Genomic DNA, 25,132 nt, shown 5'->3' on the forward strand with positions numbered 1-25,132 from the left:
AAAATGATCCCTACAGTATTGCATTGTCGCCACTAATGGAGGACTAAGCAGTTTTAACAATCTGATTGGCACATTATGGAAGTGTTCACTGTACACAAAATAATATGCTCTATAGCATAAGGTAAACAAATACTGCTAGTTTATATGCGTTAAAAAAAATGTATTAGACAAATATGTATTTAAAACATAGCTAATATATGTTAATTAAGCACACAGTACTTAGTATTTGTATTAAGTGAAGTTTAATTAAAATCAATATTTAAGGACTATTTTATTGACCTTTTTTGTAATAACACATAAATTAATAAAATATATAATGAATTTTAAATTAAATTTTTGTAAACAATATTTCTGATCGTTCTGTTATTATTCTCTTGGCTTCTGGAAAATACTGTAATATGTTGATCCAAGAATCCAAAGACAATGTCAAAACTCCAACCTACAAATTAGTTTTATTATTACATTAACTAAATAAAAATTAACTTTGCGAATGAACCGCAGATAAAATATTTGTGCCTAATCATAACAATCGTTGTATTGTAACAAATCACACGTTGAATTGACCTCTTTAGGAAAGGGGTTAATGTTGACACTTAGAATCAAGGAGACCTGGTGAAAGATCTCTTAGAATTACTCTAAAAAGAGAATCTAATTTACTATAGTAAATTATTATAATAAATATATAAAAACGTTTCCACATACTATAATATCAAAACAACCCTGATGCCTTTAAAACCGCGAACAACTCACCCTTGTATCAGCTCTATAAGAGAAACAGTGGCATATGCCCCTATTCAGCCCCTGCATGATCCCAAACACATCGCCTGGCACCAGGACCTCGTGGGTTGTCTCCGTGAAGTCGGCTCTCACTGACAGCACCGACACTGTCCCGCTCGCCACCCAGTGCATTCTAGCCTCACTGTCTCCAGCTACTACTATATAATTACCTGGACAAATGTCCCAATTTAGTATAACTGAACTCGCAGAAAATTGCTTAAATATGCGCATACATTTTAACTGAAGCACTGTCGTGCCCGCAGATCGCGTGAAGCGCGATAGACTAAACAATCTAATATATTTGTAATATTTATTGTATTTTTATCTATGGCAAAGTCGATCTATTTGTTTAAAATGTAAAATATTTTTAATATTGGCATGATAATAACTTATGTAATAACTTAAGACAGAAGTTCCTTTAAGTAGAGACTAAATAATTTAAACTAGGTATTACATGGATCTCACAACTTTTTATGGTAGAGAGACTGAGTTGCGAGGCTTGGGTTTTATAACAGGATATTTTTGATGGAATTAGACATACGAGGCGGGATTCTATTTCTTTATGCCAAACCGTAGCATATGACGCTTCGATTCCCGCCTCGTGATATTTTTTCTATTCTTTAAAAATTTCTCATTTATAAAGCATTTGAATGCGATAAAACTAGAATCTAAAATATACTACTAGATTTCTTTTAAGTAATAATATTCCAAAAATACGACAAGACAATAATTGTAATTTCAGATCGGTATAGAGTAAACTATTTCGATATTTTGATGTATACCTCGTTTCCAATTTTCTTTTAATAATCATGAAACTCACCGGGAAAGTAAACTTTATAGTCCAATGCAACAGTTAACTGACGAAGAAAGGGTTCCCCGGTGTCAGCAAATACATAACAATTCCGCAAATGCTGACCGAACATTGCTGACATTAAGTCGCACCGCAATACATACGGTGTTTTCGATAAAAGTATTGGCAACTATTTAAAAACGTCAATTTTAATTGTAAACTTTAACATATTTTATCACGAGTATATAGTTTAGAAAGGTTTTATATGTTACCTGTCTTCCGCGCTCCGTGACCCAAAGCTGGCGTACATATGTCCAAAACTTTTTTATTTGGTATTCTATTGAATTAAATAATTCTATTAAATATTTATCTTTATCACTTGATTGAGAAAAATAACAATATTACTGACTAACAGACTACACAAACGCTTTTAATTCTAACATCAATTTGAATATTTATTAATAACATTTAATTAAGGGTCAAAACCACACCACATTAAGGGTCACCACAATACCATAAACTATACTTATTTGATTATATTATGAATATTCGAGTTAAGTATTTCTATAACATAATAAAATTAAGACGTAACGTACTCGACAATCCTTGATTCTTCAAATAATCAATCAATTCTCTAGTCGCCATCTCATAGTTATTCAAGGCATACTTAGTGGAGTATGCAATTTGTATCGACGTCGCAACGACAATTGCCGCCAAAATTTTACCACAGATAAGGCAAATGGCTAAAATGATCATAGAAATCGCTTCACCGACTACGAACTCATCGCCCCCAGTTGAAGTTAGTTCGGACACTACTAAATAGATGGACGTGGTGTAATCCCACCGCCTTTGTGGAGTGTCTCTGTAAGTTATTCAACGTTATGATTCACATTAACAATCTTATTGTTAATAATTTAAAAACGAAAAACGAATCTTTAAATTTTGAATAAATAGAGTTTGAGTTTGAATTAGCATGGTTACTTTAGACTAACCAACCAAAACTTTAGAGCCTTACAATTTACTTTGCTTAAATACTTTGTAAAAAAACTTTTTATCAATTAAAATACAAAAGAAGTATTATAATATTTTGAAGATAAATTTCGATGTTATTCAAAATAACACATCACATCCCATTAAAACATGTCCGCAGGATTAATTTAAGTGTTAAAAGAATAAAGTAATAAAAACTTCTTTTCGTCTTATACATTTTCCTTCTTCATCACTCTTGTAACAAAACTTTGGAGACTTTCCTTATTAAGATCTTGCGAATAACAAAATATTTTAGTACTATGATTATTTTTACTTGTTGGAAGAGGTTGTATAAATTTTGGAATATATCCTTACTAATATTATAAATGCGAAAGTAACTCTATCTCTTCTACACAGCACAGCAGCACCTGCTACACGAAATTTACTAAAAAAAATCACTTGAGACCCAAGAAGGGACGCACGATAATTTTTATGTCGAAAAATTTACGGGAAGGTAACTATGTGTGTGTGGGGAAAAACCGAGATTGTCATCTATTCCCTCACTACCCGAGAAAAGTCGCGGGCAAAAAGTTAGTTTGTTGTTAATAATTTACAATTTCGCTTAACTTAAAAGTATAAAAAACAGATGGAATTCTTACTCATCAAGTAGATGCATTTTGAGTGTTCGGATGATACTGATCGGCGATACGGCCATAAGAGACAGCAACCAAATACAAGTTAAAGTGTGAATCAACAGAGCTACAACGAATACCGTCATTGCAGTCTGTAATATAAAATCACACATTCATTAAAATTATAATGTACTTATCATTGATGTCTCTCAATTCCTTTGATAAAAGGACACGAAGGACATTGTTTCATTACAAAATAAGAAATTGATTTACGAGACATTCGCTATACGTAATACCAAACCAAATAAAACCCAGCAGTTCTAACGAGTAGCCGCGAGCGAAAAAAGTAAGTTTAGTTGAAAACATTATTATAAAGTTACCTGCAGAGTAGTGAGATTGTTTGTTAGTTCCGCTGACGTCTTGCGATAGAACTCCACTAGGTATTTGAGTCGAAACAGTTTGTTGATACGGAAGTAATGCATTGCAAATACTGGATGCCTTCGCACATTTTAAAATAGTCATCATATTTAATTTTAAAATAAGAGAAACACAATTTATATTGTTACATCGAACATAAAAAAGTCAATCAGAAAATCGGAGCTCGAAGCAGTCCGCAAAATCATTCGAATTTCAAAAAAAATCGGTATTTCGTTTCGCTTCGGTCGCCAACCAGTTGCAAGCGAGGAATGAGTGTTCTTTATCCGTAACTAGTTGTAAGGGTTTCTATATTTGTTTCTAATGGGAATTTGCCCGAAATAAAATGGGTCAGTGATTTATTTGTTAAAAAACTAAACGTTAAACATAGCATTTAATAGATACTCTCTTAAGCTCAAGTTGATGACGTGCATGCATATGATAAATAGGTTTTTGAATACAATAAATTCAAGCTATGCAAAAAATTGGCACGACTCACGGAAAACAGAAGCCAAACAATTCGAGCGGCAAGTTAGCGAGCAGATCGCTCCAAACCCACAATTTATGTTTGTAATATCGCTTTCGGCATTTAACTGAATTCATTACCAGCTCGCCATGTCTGTTCACATACCCCTGTGATGGAATGGCTAGCATTATTAATTTGTATTTGAAGATGCGTTGTTTATTTTGTATTTTAAAAGCATTTTACAATCAGTCGATTGATATTTCGCTTGATAGCATGAATAAAGTAAAAAAAAACGGGATAGTTTTTTTTTCAATGATAACATACAGAGAATAGAAGTACTGTAACAAACTCCAGAAAATAATTTATAAATTAATAATAGAGAATGCTCATTTTACATGAAATAAATAATAAACCTATATAGATACGTACGTAACTTTTAATTGTAACAATAAATCAATATATAGACCGCAATATTACGGTTAAAAAACGTAACGTACTATGCAATTGTAAATTACCTGATGCATGCTTAAATAAATCTTCAAATAGAAAAATACATCGCATAAAGATTGTAACCAAAATATAATATTACAATCATTTAAAGTGATTACTTCGTATAGAGTCAAAATATAGTTACATGTTGCCATAATACTAGTCAAATATCCAAATCCCTGAAATAAATTTCAATGTGAATGAATAGTGTCTAAATGATTCCACCCACTTATATATATTGGGATTCCTAACACGGTTGTTACCTGAAACAATCTAGAACCTGGTTTTAACAAATTATTGACGTCCATGTAACTCTGGTAAGTCAACACGCTTGCCGCGGACTTGGCTTGACTCACATTACTCGTAGACTGAGAACTACGTACTGATGTGGGACCACCTGTATAATAAAGAGTTGTTTCATTGTCTCTTTAACAGGAGAAATAATTTAGTTTAAAATCAACTTGAGAGCTTTTCTAAAAAAATAGCCTTGAGAAAGTCATATTATTCGTTTTATAACAGAATTGTTATTCTACAATCTACAAATTTACCCTTAAAATAAAACTTGTAATATAGTACCAAAGTCGAAACGACTAGATCCGCTCCTGGAATCATAGCCTGTTCCTTGTGAGAGATTGTCGAAGTCAGAACCTTCTGGAAACATTTGAAATGTAAATGCAATATTTTAGAAACTCTTATACTTTGTCACCAAAACTACACTGCATCTTAGATTTGTATACAATAATGTATTCAATACGTAGTATAAAATTTATACTTATATTATAAAGCTGAAAAGTTTGTTTGTTTGAACGCGCTAGTCTCAGGAACTACTGGTCCGTTTTGAAAAACTCTTTCAGGTTTAGATAGCCCATTTATTGAGGAAGACTTTAGGCTATATATGTATCACGGGCGAAGTCGGAGCGGACCGCTAGTGCAAGATAAAGCTACTTGCGTTCCTCGAAAATCTTATGGGAAATTGCTTGAAATAGTGGCCAAAATTTGTGAAGACAATTCACAAATTTATTGTGATATTTCTCGTGATAAATAATAAAGAATAATCATTATAAGCTATCTATTATTATATAACTTGTTCGGGAGCTGACTCAACATGACTCAACTCATTCTATCTTGGTCGTCATCGTCTTGGTCATGACGATCGCACACACTTTAATCAGGTTACGTTTTTCTTTTGGAAATATTTCTATCGGGAATAAAAAGTTCTGAAACTAATCAACATCGGCTGAATGATGGTGAAACTTTTGCATCGATAATTTTGCAATTTTAGATGTGCTTGTTAAAATTTCCACAATATTTTACTAACAATCTAAATCTAGGTAGCGTGTAAAACAATTATTATAATGTTGAAAAATGGCTTAACATATCTATTTACCAGACGATTCATCATCTTCATTGTCCATTGAAATCGGTAATATATAGTCTTTAGAAACTTCAAACGCCTTTTCTAAAGGAGCTTGTATTTTGGGATAATATTTTACCAAGTTGAAGAATGTCTGCGAAGGTATTACAAGCAAATCTAGACTTCGACTTGCGTAAATAGCCACTTCGGAACTAGACATGGGTTGCTATAGACACAGATAGGGAGAGAGAAAATGATAAAACAATATTAATAGAGATTAAACGCTTCCCTTGTCATTTTTATTATAAAATGAGTTATACTAAAGTTGTTAATTAATTAAGAAAGTAAAAATTATAAATTCAACATAATAATTATCTGAAAGTAACGATTGTGCTTTATAAAACATTAACCTTATATAAACTCCCTTTCAAATCTAGCAATAACAGCGATTTTAACATGAAAACAAAAGGTTGCATAGTTCATATTGAAATCAAAATAAAAGAAAACACATAAATATTATTTAATTAGATTCTTACAGCAAATATACGCCGTACAAATAATTAATGTACTCACTCCAGTAAAATTGCCAAACATGCCACCGGTTCCCATACACGTAATCATTTCATTATATGAGCTTAATACGTCAACCTAAAAGAAAGATTAATACGGTCATTTATTTAGCGGGAAATGAACGAAACGAATTACATCAATTACATTAAAATGTAGATATTTCTTTTTCAAAGCACAAAAATAGAATCTTTATCCATTTTTTAAGGTTAAAAAAATTACTAAGATTTACAATTGAGAGATAATCTCACATTACAAATCAAGTGAATTTTATGAATTTGTAGCCGAAATTATGCTTGGTTTCTATGATATTCTAAATAATAAATGTCATTGCTTCGTATACATAATTTCCCCTACAGAGACGCAATATAAAATTTATAAACACACCTTGCCCCTATAGATGATATAAATGTTCGTCTGTATATCTTTGCACTGCACGACGGTATCGCCCTTCAGGAAGTACATTTCGTTTAGATGCTGCGTAATGACTCTGATAAAGGAACGTTCCACTTTACCGAAGAGCGGCACCTCCCGTAGCGCTCTCTCGTACATAAACACTAGAGTGTCTTCCATCAACGCTGAATTTAGACCGCGACAGATTTCCTAAAATTCTCCTATTCTTTTTACAATGTTATAACTTACCTAGTACTTTGTAAAACCGAAAATCCTACTAATATTATAAATGCGAAAGTTTGTAAGGATGTGTGTGTGTTTGTTGCTCTTTCATGCAAAAACTACTGAACCGATTGCAATGAAATTTGGTACGTAGACAGCTGGACGTCTGGAATAACATATAGGCAACTTACTATCCCGATATTCCTACGGGATACGGACTTACGCGGGTGAAACCGCGGGGAGCAGCTAGTTATTGATAAAAATGCAGGATATAACGAATATTTTATATCTTTGCACGAGAAAATCGAGCATGTTTACACCACAAACCCACAGAAGATCGGCATTTTTACCCTTACAAGTCCCTTCCTTTATTCCCATCATCGATCCTTTCTTTATCCCTTATGGTACAAATTTAGCAATCCATGTACAGAGACATAAGGCCTCTGCCAATATTGTAAGCGGTGTTGGTCGTTTAGCCACCAACTCTATAACATAAAAAAATCAATAACGTTATTCATATATTTTTCAACATGTAAAGCAATACCGTCGTAGAAGCAGGTTGGATTAGCTAATTTTACTACTACCAATATGGTACGAAAATAAGAAAAGGTTTCGCACAACGTAATTAACTTCATTTGTTACGTAACCTCTGCGTGTGGCCTTTGGAGAAATATATGAAAGTCAATTGTGGTCGACCTTTTTGCTTGCGGTAATAATTTGTTCTTATTTATTGAGCGTTAAGATACATTGTTATAAATATCGCTCTATTGACCTATGTGTCATTAAATTTGAGTTAAAATATGGTTCAAGATATAAGCTAGAAACAGATTTATTTTTATGACAACTCTTGTTAATTAGTACAAATGAATAATAGGCAAATACATAGGATTAAAATATTAAATAGTGACTTATATCACCGCATATAAATTTATATTTCATGCTAAATTAAGGCAGGAACATTTTCTAAAAAAAACATACAGTTAGCAAAACAATACAAAAGAAATACAAATCCAGACCTGCGGATTGCTCCCGTGCGTCCTCTTCCATACATATTCGAAATACTTCAAAGTTTTCACAGTGAGTATGGGATCCACATTCTCTTGATACAAAAAGTTCTCTAAATCCCTCGTATTTTCCTAAAAGCAACGAGAACTGAGCTCATTAAAAGTAACTATAATTATTGTTGTACCAGCGCGTAACGTTTTTAATGACGAAAGTTTCGTTGCCTATATTTTTTATCTTAGCCATGCTCGAGAATATTAAAACTTAATAATGTTTTACAAAGTTAAATTGTATCGGTTGGTAATTTTGTGGCAAAAGTCGTTAATAGTTTTACGTGATTATTAAGGTTCTTACCATTTAATGCGGCATTGTTTGTTATTACAAACCGTACTTACATCTTTTTCCTTTTTATGTTTATGCCAAGTCGTTTTAATTTTAATCTATATAAAAGTTGATATTGATTACAATTTCAGAGTTTTTTCTTTAAGATATTCCAATAAAATGTAACAGAAAAAAGTATTAAACAAAATCTATACACTCGGCACTTTATATACGTTAATTAAACTGTTTGCTAATTGATGTAAAACAGAAGAATCTGTCGATCGAAGATTTTCATCGGAGTATGATTTACGATATTAACAAATTCATACGATGCCACACAATAGTTTTGAAAATATCTCTATACTTTCATATAATCATTTCACCATTCTGGTTAGAGATATTGAAATACGCGCTTGCAACATATACATTTATTTTTATCCCCTGTATCTGTCATGTGTATCTCAAGCCTTTTTAATATCCGCCCTCAAACGAATAGAGATTTATTTATCACTTATTTATAACACGAACGTCTCGCTTCTTTTGATCGCAACTCTGATATATCATATAAAACCCATGCTCCGTTGACGTCTACCCACACGTTGCTTTTATTAAAACAAATATTTTTCAAAACGTTTAACAGTTAATACATGATAGAATATAATGTGTTTTTAATTTTATATTTAAAGCGGCAATTTAAAAATCAATTTTGCGTTATATTTTACGGGTCGCCTAGAGCGAGTATACTAATTGATGGTAATATGGCGTGAACGTTATTAAATTTTTCTATAAATTTTTTTCTGTAGATCGTATATTCAGAATGTGTTTTATGTAGCACTTTATGCACTTGTTTGTTGCGAAAACCTCATTTTTCTGTTACATAGTTTTAAATTTACACGTGAATAATACTTTTAAGAAACAAAATCAGTATCAAGATATCAAGACACAAATTATAAATAACTTTTATTAATGTTTTCGTCTATCTGTCCGAATGCATGTCTTTGGAAATACCAACTAGCATTAAAGCTTTCAAGACAAGTATTCAGCATACCAAACGGGTAACATCTATCTCAAAAAACACAGGAATCAACTAATAAACTCTAACATTATGTTCAAGTAAACCGTGAACTGCAGCTGATCTCGTAGAAGCAACGTATCCAAACATAAAGGCAAAGTAAAGGACTCCGGTAATTTGCAACACCATAGTGAGCCAAACGTCCACTGTATTTGCGACTACTACAGGTGTACAACCGCATCCTATAAAAAGAAGCCAGAAGAATAATACATGAATCAGTTAACTAATTATTAACATAGTAGTGATCTTACTATTGGTCATATTTCTTTGATACTCAATAGTCTGTACTTCTGGTTGTCTGGAAGAAATCGATACATGGCGATAAGACCGCCAATTGTTTAGTTGATAATTTTATTGTAGTTTTGTTAAGAGCAGTAAAGACTAAATAAACAAATAAATGACTCTTGTTAGATTTATATGCAAACTAGCATACATGGCCACGCGTTGCTGTGGCTGAGTAAAAATTAACAATATTAAGATTATAAATTATTGGGATAATTAATCGAAATAAAAACTATCCTATATCTTAAGTTGCACCAAATTACATATAAAATGCCAAATTTCATCAAAATCGGTTGAGTTGGTGAAGAGTTCATTGGGAACATACATCATGACACTGGATTTTAATCGTTCAGAGCAATAAAACATAAAAAAATAAATGATTCATTATGTACTGCATGTAAATGATGCATTTAGATTTTTTAAGAATGCTACTATGACCTACTTTCAACATATTTTCATTAATATATGCCTAGCAATTGAATTAATTACCTACAAACACTTCGAACACCCAATAAAATATTCGTATATATTCTGTGATTGCATCTGAAACAATCAAATATAATATATTCGTAGGCATCTATAATATTAAATGCAATTCATGACATACGTATCAAATGTAATATGATTGTTGCATACAAAATTGTACTATTTAAATTATGTGACCATAACAAATACTCACATCTTATTTCATTATTAGCATTTTGTGAAAGCAGAAACACTTTGGAACAATTGACTAGGATATTGTAAGATCTCCTGTCCGTGTACGTCACACACGAATTCATAAAGACGAAGGAGGTCGCGAAGTTGACTATTGTTATCACAAGAGGTAGGAACTTCAGTAGAACTACGACCTGATTCACACGCATTATATCACTTTCCCAGTACGAAAATGTACTCGTTATTCGGGTCACCTTTAATCAGAATTCGTCTTAGTTTAAAGCGTTTTAATAATAGATTGATCATTTTAAAATGAGGGAATAAATATATTGTTACTAGCTACCCGGCAATGCTGTTCTTCCTTATCATTTAGAGGTATGAAAAATGGATGTTAGCCGATTCTCAGATCTACCCGATGCAAATAAAACTTCATGAGAATCGGTCCAGCCGTTTCAGAGGAGTATGGTTACTAACATAGAGACACGAGAATTTTATATATAACATAAATACAAAATGTACACATTAAATGCTTTACTTGCGTTCTATGTGTCAGTCCATATGGCCGAACAGCGTTTGCCTGGTCAGCTAGTTACAACATAAATATATCATCAAGAAAAAAATTTTGACAACAAACTGATATATTCATATCATATATCACGACATATTTTAACAGTCTTCTCTTACAACCAAATTTTTATCTCAGTGCTAAAATAAAAGTCGAGATATAGCAGTAATTCGTTACAACGGCGGTTATTTTAAAAATTCTGGATGCACAAAACATAAATTGGATTGGCTTGCACCTGGGTTTTACCACACTACCATAAAATATGATCGTTGGAATAATAGCATATTTACCGTGGGAATTTTGTTTACTATACAAGCTAAGTTTAGTCACATTTATTATGGTTGTATTATTGTGTGCAGCTATCGAACAGTTCAAGGCTAATACTTCTGTTATATTAATAAAAAAGTATTTATAGTGATTTCATATGTTATAATTCTCGTACTATATCAAAATTTTATAATAAAACGCTAGTCAAATAATATCTACAATTACTAAGCAAAGGATTAATTAACTCTTTTTAATTAGCACTTAATTACAAGAAATTTGATAGACTTAATTAACAAAAAAACAGAACCGCCCTCAAATTGTCTGAGCTAGACCAAATATATAATATAATAAAATGAGACCTTTGCATGAGGTTTGCAACAGCTTTCAATAAAAAGAACCATAAAAATCGGTTCACTCATTGATCACATTTTTGAAGTCGGTTGAAAATCGTTAAAAATTGTATAGTACTCGTATTTTCCGTGTGAAATAAAAATACGTAAAGTATACAATTACCAATAACATTCTATTTATGCGATATAGATCAAGATCCGAGTGGTCGTTTATTACCCTCAGCTGAAAATTGAAGTAATCATTAAATTTCATCTACTCTATAAAACTACAGTTAAAAGTATCAATTAATATTCAATGTCATTCATTAAACATAACATAGTCATTAACTATGAACTAAAAACTTAATTTAATCCAAATGTATGTAATACAAACCAATTCTTCAAACGGAAATACGCTCAAAATATCCAATATGAAGGCATGCTTTAGATATCGAGAAACAGTGAGGAGTGGATGGGTTACTAATAAGGATTTTTCATTATAGTACGCCACGTAAGACATCACAACAATATCCAAGTAAAGAAATATGTCCGCCCAGTTATAACCACCGCCGAATTTGTTTTGTTTTGTCTAAAATCATTCCAGGATTCTATTATTGAATAGTAAATATCTTTAAAATGAAACACTGGACGGGGATATTGCAAATTTAAGAAAAACTGTTAATTGATTACGAATGAATTTTGGAAATTACGGCGTCGACTGGTTACTTTTGCTTCAATTTAGAAACTTAACTACGCAAGTTCTAGATATTGCAAGATTAATTTATTCAACTATGCTATTATGACTTTGCTTTGGTAGCAAATTATTCGCTTTATTTTCTCATACTAATAAATTTCGCTGTAAATTATTTTTTTGTGCTTAAGAAATATCTTCAATAGAATTGGCATAACTTTCATAATACCGAAGTTAATCATAATAATTAGCCATTAATCGTGTACAAATAGTTGTTACCAATAGAAGTAATGTTTATAAAAACGAATATTCTATCCACTCACAGCAATATTATACGGAATTATCAGTGCATAATGAATGGCGAACAGAAAACGCAATGTACACCATCCTTTTAAAAATAATCCATGAGGCGTTATAGTACCAGGCAGAAATATGTAGCGAATATATCTGTAATATACAAACATTTATTGAAATACACAATCCTGGTATTAGTTTCAAATACGTGTGTTATATAGATGGAACTCAAATTGATATTGAACAGAAACATGGCAATGAATGGAAGGAATACCATACATGAAACGACATAGACGAAATCGCTTTTGATATAAAATAGGTTTATTTTAATATAGGATAATCATATTTAAACATATTTTTATTAACGAATATTCATCAAGACTCTTAAGGCTTATTATTGATAAGTCTTTTTCCATTTTGCACTGCTTTTTTGCGAAGTAAATAAAAATGATAATAATCAAACTTCCAAACTTTAAAAACGTGTATATATTTAAAATAAAATTTAACTTCAGTTGAAAGATAGACGTCAATAAACTAAATAATGTAGATGGAACTTAACGAAATTAGTGAAACATAGCTAAAGAAACTACCAGAAATAACTAAATCGGTCCATCCGTTTGAGCGTTAAAACAGACACACACAGAGATAGACATCGAGAATAAACTAAACCAATTTTTACGTCGGTGGTTAAAAAACCACTGCCACTCCTGAGTAGTGTAACTTTCAGTTCGTAGAAAAAATTTCACAATTGGATCCGTAATTCCAGAGACTAAGACAGGTACAAATGCAAGCCGTTTAGCTCTTCATAAATTGTATATAGATAATGATACCAATACTTTCAATAAATAAATAATAACAACAAAATTGCACCTTTCGTAAACTGTTTCTTAAGTACACATTAATACAACTCACTTCATAATTCCCAAGTTTTCAAAGGCTTCAACGTACTGTAGCTTTTCTCTCTGACTACTCAATATAACGAAACTTTCCTTTATTTCTTGCTGAAATGTAACATGTATTCAATTTTATTCTTTTACAATTCAGCACAAAGTGGACGTCATACATGCCAAGTCACGTGAAGGTTTATAGTAAAAATAAAATATAAGTAGAATAAAATAATGATATTGTAACAATAAATTTTAATAGCCATAAAAAATACACTATCACTACATAGCATAAAACAAAGTCGCTTTCTCTATCCCTAAGTCATTATGTATGCTTAAATCTTTAAAACTACGCAACGGATTTTGATGGAGTTTTTTTTAATAGGTAGAGTGATTCACGAAGAGGGTTTATATATATTATAACATTTATTAAACTATTCCGAAATTAACGCGTGCGAAGCCGCGGGCAAAAGCTAGTGTGTAATATAATTGATGCAACTCTTTAAAGCCTATTATATCCATTATAATATAGTACATAATATGTTACTCCTTTTTCTGTACGTGAAAGAAAATATACAAATCAAAATTCCTGGCAAGGAATGAAAGCCACAACAATGTATATACATATGTAATTACTTCCAGGATGTGTTCCTTGTTCCTTATTGGAGACACTATAGTAAATCGTTTGGTGTAATAACATATGGTTCATTCCTTTATTTAACCAATGGGTGGATTTACGTAATGCAGTTTTAGTTTTCATTAAAGTCAGCATTGTTATTAATTACAGAGATTTTATATACATAGTTAAGGATATCACATACGAAGACCAGTTAAAAATACACCATGTATATTTAATTAAAAAGTATAATAAATTCTGTAGGTCTTACTAAACAATAAATATGATATTCACCGCTATTCTATTCGTTTTGACGTCTATTCTGCCGACGAGGAGCTTAGCGTCCTCAAACTGCGACGCCTGTCGACGTATCTCCTCGTCTTCAAGAGTCTAGCGAATAGAAACATTAATAATTATCCAAGCACTTACACCAGTTACAATTGCCCTGCCGCGGATTACTTGCTTTTTGCATATTCTAACAGCTCCTATTATTGGATCACGAAAGTTTTTATGTAGGAAATAGTACTGGAAACTTCTAGTTCATGAGATGTGGGGGGAAGGATGTATTTGGAGTTGAGGTCGAGTTGTTCTTGTACTTTTACTATGAACAACCTATTTAATATCTTAATATATATAAATTATGAGTTACGTCGTTTGTCCGCGATGGACTTCTAAGCTACTCAACCGATTTTAATCAAATCTCTACACCATATGCAGTTTGATCCAACTTAAAAGATAGGTAACAGTAACTCCCCGGGCGGAGTCGGGGCCTGCAGCTAGTCATTCAGTCAGTTTCTTTGAAATTGTGCTATTACTCAAGTATTATAATAAATGTAAATGTCTGAAATAAGAGTAGATTATGATAGCCACATTTTACTCTTCTGTATGTTTGCCACCGTAATATTTAAAAACGACGTGAGAAAACAATACCAGAATAAGAGCTTGAACGAAAAATAATGCGTTAAATTGAAGGCAAGGCACAGAAAACCGGCGTGAAATAGTGGCATGCCACTGTGTTTCGTACAGTGAGTGGGGGAACCGGAGGCCCGTTTCCTTTTCCTCGCCCGCCCCAGTCCATTCCTTCTTTCCAGTCGTTAATCCTTTCCTTTTCCCTTATCCCAAAAAAGTGGGCAGCGCATTCGCAGAGGCACTACCTTTGCGAATGTTCATGTGCGGTGGTGTTCGCTTACCATCAGGCGAACCACCAGCACTGTTGTCTGATATGACGTAAAAAAAAAGCAGATCTTCATTTCACAAGTCACTTTATAATCTTACAAAAGTTTTAACAATCAGCGACTAATACGCTCTCATGTAGCATATCTTGATAACACGATTAATCAAGCTTTTTTATCCTATAATTTAATATCCCAATCCAAATATAAGTACTTCTCTAAACAAACGTACCTAAACTAAACCAACGGTTTAATCTGTAAGCGTATTTCAGTGAACAGTTTCATTTCCGCGGCAGCATATTAAATGCATGAATCATACCGCGATAATGGGGTGAGTGATGTCGGGGAAGGTGCTCCAGCATTGTACCAGGGCAGTGTACTCCAAATGCAGTAATATGCAATTTGTCGTTGTCAGCACGGTATATACCTGGAATTAGTTCGCGGTATTGCTGCTTGTAACGTGTATGCTGTTATTACGGGGGACTTGATTCATTGCGTCCTTGCGTTGGTGCGGTTTTAAATGTTAGCAAACATTTACGTAGATATGACTGGTAGTAGAATGTAGAGGGGGAATTGATGTGTTCGGATAATGGATATTCGAAATGTTTAGAAGTTTAGGTCCTGAAGTAATTTTTGTATTTCATTTGAGTATTTTTCACCGACGTACAAAAATGCAGGAATTCCCTAATTCTATTTTTTTATCTATTTATTCGATAACTCCATGGTTTTTCGACAGACTGACGTAATTCTTTTCATCTTCTATAGAAATTTGTTATAGTTATATACAGTAATCTAATACATGAAATTCTCTTGTCACAATGTTAGTTACCATACTCCTCCGGAACTGCTGGACCGATTCTCATGAAATTTTGTGTTCATATCGGGTAGGTCTGTGAATCGGCCAACATCTATTTATCATACTAAATTATAAAAGTAAGGCTGAACAACGTTTGCCGGGTCAGCTTGTAAAATATATAATAGATAAATTTAATACTTATTCATTTAGTAAATACAACTTTAATTACAATTCATTATTAATTTTTAAACTAAAGAAATTGAAAATAACCCATACTTTAGGAAGTCCATATAACATTTCAGTGCTTCCGAAGAAGTCCCCCGGATAAACTGAAGCCACAACTTTTCCCATATTATTGAGCTTGTTACAGTAACCCTGCAACACAAACAACAACAAAGATATATAATTTACATAGATAACAAGTATATGCACATTTATGGCATTACTTGGTAAATTTTGCTTTATTTACCTTCTGTATTATATACATATCTCTCCCAATATCACCGGCATGTTGCACTATTTCATTATCCGGTAACACAATTGTCCTAGTATTAGCAACAACAGTTTGTAAAAAATCACGACTGCAATCCTTTGAAAAATATTCTATTATTAAACAAACTTACAAAATGAACATGTTATAAATTAATAAATAACTGTTTAATAAATCTACCATATTCGTACAAAAAATAACATTAACAAAGGTTAAAATCATTGATAAGAAAAAAAAATACTACGTTCGCTTCCTTTCGCGCCACAAGAAACTTCTTTTTTATCCATTTAAGCGATGGCGACGTGTGCTTTGTAATGCCAATAATCTGTAGATCATATCATAGACAAAACCAAAATGGCACAAATTAATTAGTAACGGTTTAATAAATGTTTAATTTTCGTGCAAAAAAATAACATTAAGAAATACATTATCCAACAAAATATAATAATTGACATAAGAATAATAAAAATACGAAGTTCGCGCCCTTTCGCGGGTTATGGCATCGTGTGCTCTGTTATCCTAGCAATCTGTACGTAATATTATAGTAATATACTATTGAAATGCACAAAATAGCATTCAAATGTATGGCAAAGACAATTAATTACCTGAAACAAAGGACAACAAAGCAACGTATCCATCATCTCTATGGCTGAAATTTCTTGTTGTATATTGCTTGACATATCTTTAAATATTTCTTGGCTAGTTACAGCACTATTATAGTACCTGAATCAGTATACAATTAAATTTAAATATAAATAAATTTGGCCAAATAATTTTATGCATATAAATAAAAGATACATACCACTGCACACAGAAAAATTTTTTTACTCTCGATTTAATTTTTCCGCTGACATGATTCACAGAGAGAAAATAAAATAGTTCCCTCATGGAATCCTGTTGACAAAAATGTAATTTATGTAAAATATGTAATGAGCGAATAAAGGGTAACGGAATACGTTTAAATAAATTCATTTAGTTGTTATTATACCTAATTAAATTTATTTTCAATTTCTGACGACTGATATATATCTATCTAGATTACATCGGGCCCTAAACCACTTAACTACGTAAAAAATTAAAACATCTTAATTTTATTTTTAATTAAAGTGCAGTAGAAAATATAAAAATAATATAACAACGTGTTAATAAAACTGTAAAGGTATAGTACACACTACACAAAACATTCTTCACCTCTGGGCTTTGTATACAATATATTTAATCCTTAAATCATACAGCTCACCCGCACAGGTTATTATCTAGCTTTCCTTCTCGCAGTTGAACAAAAACGAAAGATAAATATGGCCGCTGATTGTTATTACCATACTTTTTCTTTTTAAATCTACCGTCAGGACAAAATATTATTTCTTAACACGCAAAAATTTATTAATATTACAAGTAAATGATTACAATGGCTTAAATTTGTTATAACAATTATCACCATATAATTCACCCACATAATTTATAACCGTGCTTTATTGTCGATTTTTTATTTTTTTGTCTTTATACTAGCAACAGAAAAACTTCATCACTGAAAATTTTCTAATTATAGCGGACAAACGAACAGACGTAAAGACAGTCAGACGGACAGCAAAGTCATAGTAAAAGAGTCCCGATTTATATTTTGTGTATGGTACCCTAAAAATTATGCCTTTATGATACAAAATACTGGAACATAACGAGTATTTAATGATAAACTGAAATAAATCCTCGATACAGCTACTTAACGCGTTTGTATAATTTCCTCTTGGATATTCTTTGTAGGAAGTGGGAAAAGTTTACAAAGCGTTCAGAGCACACCTTAAATTTCAATTTCCGCTGGGTCCCCAGTAAGAAGACACTGCACACGTTTGCGACGTAGAAACAACTTAAGTACATCCCTAACACCAACAGCACAACGACCTGCAAATGAACTCATTACGGTATAACAAGCTAGAAATGTGATATTTAGTTTGTTTTAATTGGAATTTAAAGTATCACTATCGCATGTTAATACGGTATATATTTATAGAATATATGAACGTCGAAACCTGAATTGAACACTGAAAACGTTTACTTTGATTCATAAACTTGAGAAAGTTAAAGAAAAAATTCAGAAATTTCAAAATTTTTCAAAAAAAACCAGCCTTAATTAAACTGTAGAATGATCTTGACATAAAAAGTTTAAGTATTACTAATAATATTTAATTTATTCATAATAGCGATCCGCTCCAGTTTCGTACGCGTGCGTGTATGTTGTTTTAAAACGTTCTAAGAATCTTCGTTGAGGTTAGCGTCCCTTGAGCGTAAACCTTACATACACGTTTATAAAATGTATAGCTTATTATTTAACAAACAAACAGTTACAGTTGGTATAACAATAAACTTATCTATCCTCGAATAATGCATGCTCAAACATATACCAACAACACATCTCCGAATCCGGGGGCAATATCCGACATCCCATTTCCAGTGAACACTGCAGTCCCAAACGAAAGTGACGTCACCATAGGCTTTTCATGTTTTGCGTTGATCGTCACGAAAACTTTTGTTTCCCAGTATATTAATTGGGATAACCATGACTTCTGTAAGTATTAGAGTGTCATAGCGTAATAGAAAAAATAAACAACTATACAAAAAGCAAGCTCCAATATTAACAAATAAATGAAAGATCACTGGCCGGTAATGACATTCATGTGAAATTAATTCATTTTGCAAGGATAGCTGCAGCAATAGATAGCAGAGATACCAAGATACTAACAATAGATATAAGATAATTCAAACTTCTGTAATTATAACGTATGTTCCAGTATTATATTTTTTGTGTATATCTTACAAAAAATAAAATTAAGACAGTTTAAATTGTCTCTAAACAAAACGAATTAGAAAAATACCGTTATATAATTACCTCATTACACAATTTCCTCGGGCAAGCTGTCAAATACAACAGACATCCAGACCAGTAACAAAATATAATAAATATTAAGAAATATTTCACTAAGCAAAGTAACTGAAAATAAAAATTAAAACGATGTACCTTTATTTCTCGATATTTAGAACTTTACTACGTAAAACAAAGTGGCTTTCTCTGTCCCTATGTCCCTATATATGCTTAAATCTTTAAAACTACGCAATGAATTTTGATGCGTTTTTTTATAGATAGAGTGATTTAAGAGGAAGGTTTATATATGTGACGGAGAAGGCCTCAATATTAGCATCAATATCCGAGTGGGCGTATACAATGGGTAATCGAGCAATGGCAACAAATTCCACAAAATGATTACACTCAATACAAATCACAACTTAAATCACGCTATACAACGAAACGTGAGGAACAGTTTAGCTTCGTTGAGAAGACTCCCAAATGGAAAGTGTGCCTTGGTCCGACATGCCTCCACTAGCTAGTTCGTTTCGGTATCGGTCGCTACTAATATCCGCCTCCGACATGTATAATAACTTCTATTAAATTACTTCGAATATAACGCATGCGAAGCCGCAGGCAAAAGCTACTAATGAATATTTAAAGAACTTTGAGGAGTTTAAAACGGAGTGCATGTTTATTTATCAGCACAGTTTTTAAGATTATACTGGATAAGTGAAGGTCGACCATATACGGGCTCTTATACTTAATTGTTTAGAATTAAGGTACGGTAGCTATCATTATCATTGACTTATATTCGTTCCATTGTTGAGACGTTGTCACTGTCTACTCTGTGATACTCATAGGAGACCACTGTCAACAGTGGTCTCCTATGAGTAACAGGTCATAATTTATCAATCAATACATTCTATCTGGACTAAATCATATTACCGCATTTCCTGATAAGAATTAAATCTTCAATATGATGAACTTTTTTACCTTAGCATTACTATTAAACTTCTTTCCCCATTGATTCATATAGTCCCATACGTGCCACACTTGCAAAACAGGGAATATAACAGCTAATTGACTCATTATCGTTTCTCCGCCCGGATCGAGGGTGTCAGTAAAAATATATATCGGAAATACCGATAATACGTCAAGATAAAACCCGACAGTGGCCATTTTTTCCTCAGCTATCTCCTTCACGGTTTCTTTCCTCACGTTCTGCAAGTAAATTAAGTCCATTTTATCTACAGTATAAACTTGGAAACGTAAATATTAAAATCTTAATCGTAAAATATACCGGTTTGATGAAAAATTTAAACTTTCATAAACGTATTTGTTTCGCGAAAGCATTCTGGTTTCGTTGCGTACAACATTTCAGCTCACGTAATAAAGTGCATTTGAAATTATTAAACATAGCCTAGATTAATATTTGTTTGAACAGGCGCTGGTTTATACATTTTAAGCTTTTAATTTTAATGATGCAATGTATGTTCAAATACCCAATATAATAATTGTAACAAAAATGTATGTTCAGGCAGCAATGCCACAAAAAGTTTCCCATATAGACTAAAGTTATGATGAGATTTATACATTTCATCAACGAGATCATCTTATTGCTACAACATAACCTCAGAATAATGGAAAATTTGTTCACATTTCATGTATCTCTAGCAACGTAGTATATTTCGTACAATATAGTGCATACTTTCTCCACAATAGCGGTCGTCAGCTGTATATAAATGTTGAGCAACAATCCAGCAATCACGACTGTACTCAGCACCCTCTCCCAATCGTGTTGTACCGAGTCCAAGGCGAAGTGGGGCGACATAAAGCACACGTACAATACCATGATGAAATGCGCCACGTCGAACATTAGAGTCTGTGGATTTTATTAAATTGACAACCTTTCATTCACTTGTAATATTAGATAAATATAAGAATAAATTATACTAAAATGACAATGATTTTCTAGTTTTTATAGATGAAGTTTATACTACGCACATTATACAGAAAAGAAAAGTTATAACTGTGTTATATTTTGCTTATAGAAATATTTTATATTTATTTTGATGTGGGAGTGGTGCTCGCTTAGGCACGGATTGAGCCAGCTCGCACTGATGATAGTACCAAACCTCCACAGAAAATAAGTGTAGTTAACTTATTATAAAAACGGATAATTCAGTAACTAGACTATTAATTAATACTAGACAAATATTTTCATCAATTTCAATAGTACTTATCCAAATTTCCGCGAATGTATGTTTATCTGTCTCTCTTTGCTTTGACGTCATAGGGGAGCGATTTTTGTGTCTGAGGATAACTAGAAGGCTATAATAATATAGACAATTTACGACCGCAGCGAAACAACTTATACCGATAGAAACTTCATTTGACCACGCTTGTATACTTACAGCTACTTATAAACATTTAAAACATACTCACAAAATCGGTATTAGGCTCCAGTATCCACGGAAAACTCGCTCTAAGACAAAGCCGGGGTGAATCAACAGTGGTCACATTACACGTAACTTTATAGAGCTCCAGATAATCGGTTGTAAATTTCCTGTGCCTTATGTTATTTTCGTCTGCGATTAATATTCGTGTAAATTTTCAGTATATATCTTTATTATGTTTAAAGAACCATTTACATGATTATGTTATACAGCAATTATACAAAGTTTCGAAATAATTTAGTATCTGTAGAGAAGCTTTCATAGATTTAAGTTTGTCCATGTTCATTTGTAAAGGAAAATCATGTTTAGGAACATTAATTTAAATCGTACGAACTTCAATACCTCTATAGTACATATGGGAATCGTCAATAAATGTAGGATCTTCCTCTTCGACGCCAGATAAATGGTCTTTGAGTACTTTCATTGGCCGATAGCGAGTGCGAATCATACGTGAATCGATTTGATCATATTTGGCGATTGCTTCCTGAGATATTTTTTACTCTTATAAGTATGTGAATATGAAAAATAAATTTACATTATAAAATGTAATAAATGTTTCATCGCATCCTTAATCGCCTGTTAATTTCATTTCTTTTTCATCTAGCCACCTTAACTTATTACGAAATCAATTAATAATCATGTTAAATAGCAATAATAAATAACGTTTAAATTCTGAAAAAGTGTATTTTATTACAACTGCCTATTGCTGCTTTAATGTAATATTAAAAAAGCGAAATTAATTAAAGTACCTGCGTCTCTTTTGATTTATACAATCGTTCATCAACCTTTTCGCGAATTTGCTGCAGCATGGCTGGGTTTTCTGTCATTGCTCGTAGAAAATCAGTACGACGTAATACCTTTAAAATAAAATTTTATTTCAATGAAATTTTAAAAACAATTATTTTGCGGCATTGAGATAAAGTTTAACTTGAACTAGATTATCTGTTCTGAGAATCTTTAAATTGAAATACAAGGCTAAAAAAAATCATTATAACTGTACCCCGAAATTTCTCGCGATATTCATAAACCGAATTCAAGATAGATTCAAATACTATCCTTTGATGAGTTAGCTGTCCGAACTCCGAATGATGGATGCATTGTAACAAGCGTCCATTGAATTCACTGAATGCTAACCTGTAGTTCAACGTACGTTGCAGCTTTCACTGAAACCTTTGACGGTATTGAATAGAATAGGCTTATCTCGCCCAATACCTGGAATGGTTTGGATTTTTAACTCAAATGCATAATCTTTTCGGTGGTTCTATGAGTTTCGACACTGGCGATTTTAATGATTAGGTCAAGTTCAATGCGTTCAGAAGAGTCACATAAAACGGTTTTAGAAAGGTATTTTAGTTCAAATGGTATTTAAGGGACAGAATTCTGATAGACATTTTAATAGATATTTTATATTTTATTATACTTTATCATAAGAATTTCTGACTTAAGTGCATTCAAGACTACCGAAAAAAGTCGGTTAGTGTAGATACCCCTGTAGCCTTTCAGGAAATTGTTTTGCGAAACAAAGGAAACGGGAAACACGCTTCATTAAATTTTTTAACATATAAATCTGAAACTTTTCTTACAGTTCCCTCCCTAAAAGCGATCATTGGGCTCTCATCGTCCTCATCAGAAAGCATTTCTATAACACCCCGCTTCACGCAAATCATTCCAGCCTTAACCACACCTTGATTCCAAATGTGTTGACCGCTTAAGTATAATTCGTGCCTCATTAACAAGGAAATGTGCCGCATAAATGCCTCGTCTATTGGCAATAACACAGTAATTAAACGTAAGAGCATAATAGCTCCAGATTTGGTAATTGCAAATTAAATCTAACAAAGAACAACAAAGTGACAATTGTATTCTAAATCTACAATGTAAGGTTATATTGAATGTATTGCAATCCACTAGCAATAAAGTTTGGATTCCATTCAAATGAAAAGTCAAACGATTCGCAAATGAAAAAATACATAGCTTGCTTGTTTGGTACAGATTTAATCTATATTAGGATAGAGCTGGTCATAATAATAATTATAAATACAATCGTATTTTGAAAATCATGCATTACCGATATCTCTTAATAATAAAGAATCGTGGAAATGGCCGACATTGATATCGAAAATTAGTTCCATTTGGAATGGAAAGGGCAACTTCTGTAAATGCGCTGACGTCAGAACTCCTTCCTTCATCTGCCATAGCTGTTCTTTATATTGCTTTGCCTGTTCTATCAAGTTTTCAGGAGCGCCACGGAATTTCAGGTATCGAACCATATGATGATACTAGAGTAATCAATGTAAATTCATTCTTAAAAGTATTAGTTATAAGGTTTGTAATGACATAAAAAAATATAAAAAGAAAATTAAAATATAAAATTAGAAAGAAAATGAAGGTTTACCTTTATTAATAGCAACACTAAATGCTACCAGATTGTCATCTCAAATAATAATGGCGTAAAGATATATTATCTTAACTTCCTCAAATAATTTGACTTAGATATTATTTTAGGATTTTATGATAAACGATTAACACAAAATCTATTATACATCTTAAAGTATAGCATAAAATTCCAGTTAATTTTCGTATACATTTCGACTTCTTATTTATTCATTTGAGAACATTTTATGTCTACACATACCTGTTAGGTAGAAAGGGGCAACAATAAAATCGGAATCTATTCAGGAATTCTCCGTAAAAAGGACGAATCTCATACCTGATCCACAAAGACAGACCATCGTCGTTTTTCGAGAACAAATTCCCAGGCCAAACTACCAATAAAACGGTATCGTATGAACACATATCCGAAAAGCATTAAGAATGATGTCAGCCATTTTTCTAAGCCATGCTGAAATATACATTTTCCGATGTATTTCTCAACTACGTATCTCGTACCGTGATTGTTCTATATTCTGATACTTACCAGTGGAAATGCGTCGCCAAAAATGCAATTAAACAGTCGGCACGCGCAGTAATACCAGCAATTGAGATAGCTGACAAAAAAATATGTAATTTCTGATCGTTTATCAATACTGTTTATGAAATTGTGCAATTTATTATAACGAAATGAATAACTGTAGAGTTCATCAAAATTGTATGTATTTTCACATACATCATTTCTCATAATTACACACATAAGCAGTCAAATGGTAGCCTACGTACCATAACGTCTTTAAGCAGGAGTAATTCCTGTGTTGAAAGATGATGGTGCTATACAACCTATATAACTCTGCTTTTTTCTCACACATAAACCCCTTCTACTTGACGAAGTCATAATTTAAACTAGCAGATAAAACAGTGTCAAATTAAATTGGGATTGGGAGTATAAA

The 25,132-nt window shown here is 32.3% G+C and overlaps 1 protein-coding gene across 1 annotated transcript in view; it reads right to left on the reverse strand.

Moving 5' to 3' along the window:
• Positions 1-328: 328 nt before the first annotated feature.
• Positions 329-25,132, reverse strand: part of LOC119832458 — a 35,352-nt gene continuing 10,548 nt past the window's right edge. Inside the window, exons 6-46 of the mRNA XM_038356126.1 lie at positions 24,727-24,796; positions 24,520-24,651; positions 23,878-24,088; positions 23,393-23,571; positions 22,944-23,021; positions 22,559-22,666; positions 22,152-22,293; positions 21,799-21,941; positions 21,062-21,235; positions 20,347-20,574; positions 19,396-19,497; positions 18,911-19,072; positions 18,309-18,410; positions 17,314-17,405; positions 17,117-17,234; positions 16,491-16,610; positions 16,298-16,396; positions 15,545-15,652; positions 14,348-14,443; positions 13,466-13,554; positions 12,583-12,706; positions 11,963-12,157; positions 11,753-11,812; positions 10,430-10,661; positions 10,240-10,293; positions 9,499-9,650; positions 8,090-8,209; positions 6,846-7,061; positions 6,465-6,539; positions 5,925-6,117; positions 5,107-5,188; positions 4,801-4,924; positions 4,564-4,716; positions 4,082-4,215; positions 3,549-3,666; positions 3,196-3,320; positions 2,164-2,429; positions 1,840-1,904; positions 1,598-1,757; positions 744-947; positions 329-432 (exon numbers count right to left, since the gene is read on the reverse strand). Coding sequence (XP_038212054.1) covers positions 329-432; positions 744-947; positions 1,598-1,757; positions 1,840-1,904; positions 2,164-2,429; positions 3,196-3,320; positions 3,549-3,666; positions 4,082-4,215; positions 4,564-4,716; positions 4,801-4,924; positions 5,107-5,188; positions 5,925-6,117; positions 6,465-6,539; positions 6,846-7,061; positions 8,090-8,209; positions 9,499-9,650; positions 10,240-10,293; positions 10,430-10,661; positions 11,753-11,812; positions 11,963-12,157; positions 12,583-12,706; positions 13,466-13,554; positions 14,348-14,443; positions 15,545-15,652; positions 16,298-16,396; positions 16,491-16,610; positions 17,117-17,234; positions 17,314-17,405; positions 18,309-18,410; positions 18,911-19,072; positions 19,396-19,497; positions 20,347-20,574; positions 21,062-21,235; positions 21,799-21,941; positions 22,152-22,293; positions 22,559-22,666; positions 22,944-23,021; positions 23,393-23,571; positions 23,878-24,088; positions 24,520-24,651; positions 24,727-24,796 — 5,509 coding nt within the window. The remainder of the gene's footprint in view (positions 433-743; positions 948-1,597; positions 1,758-1,839; positions 1,905-2,163; positions 2,430-3,195; positions 3,321-3,548; positions 3,667-4,081; positions 4,216-4,563; positions 4,717-4,800; positions 4,925-5,106; positions 5,189-5,924; positions 6,118-6,464; positions 6,540-6,845; positions 7,062-8,089; positions 8,210-9,498; positions 9,651-10,239; positions 10,294-10,429; positions 10,662-11,752; positions 11,813-11,962; positions 12,158-12,582; positions 12,707-13,465; positions 13,555-14,347; positions 14,444-15,544; positions 15,653-16,297; positions 16,397-16,490; positions 16,611-17,116; positions 17,235-17,313; positions 17,406-18,308; positions 18,411-18,910; positions 19,073-19,395; positions 19,498-20,346; positions 20,575-21,061; positions 21,236-21,798; positions 21,942-22,151; positions 22,294-22,558; positions 22,667-22,943; positions 23,022-23,392; positions 23,572-23,877; positions 24,089-24,519; positions 24,652-24,726; positions 24,797-25,132) is intronic.

The sequence above is a fragment of the Zerene cesonia genome, chromosome 15, assembly GCF_012273895.1.
Source record: "Zerene cesonia ecotype Mississippi chromosome 15, Zerene_cesonia_1.1, whole genome shotgun sequence".
Classification (NCBI taxonomy): Eukaryota; Metazoa; Arthropoda; class Insecta; order Lepidoptera; family Pieridae; genus Zerene; species Zerene cesonia.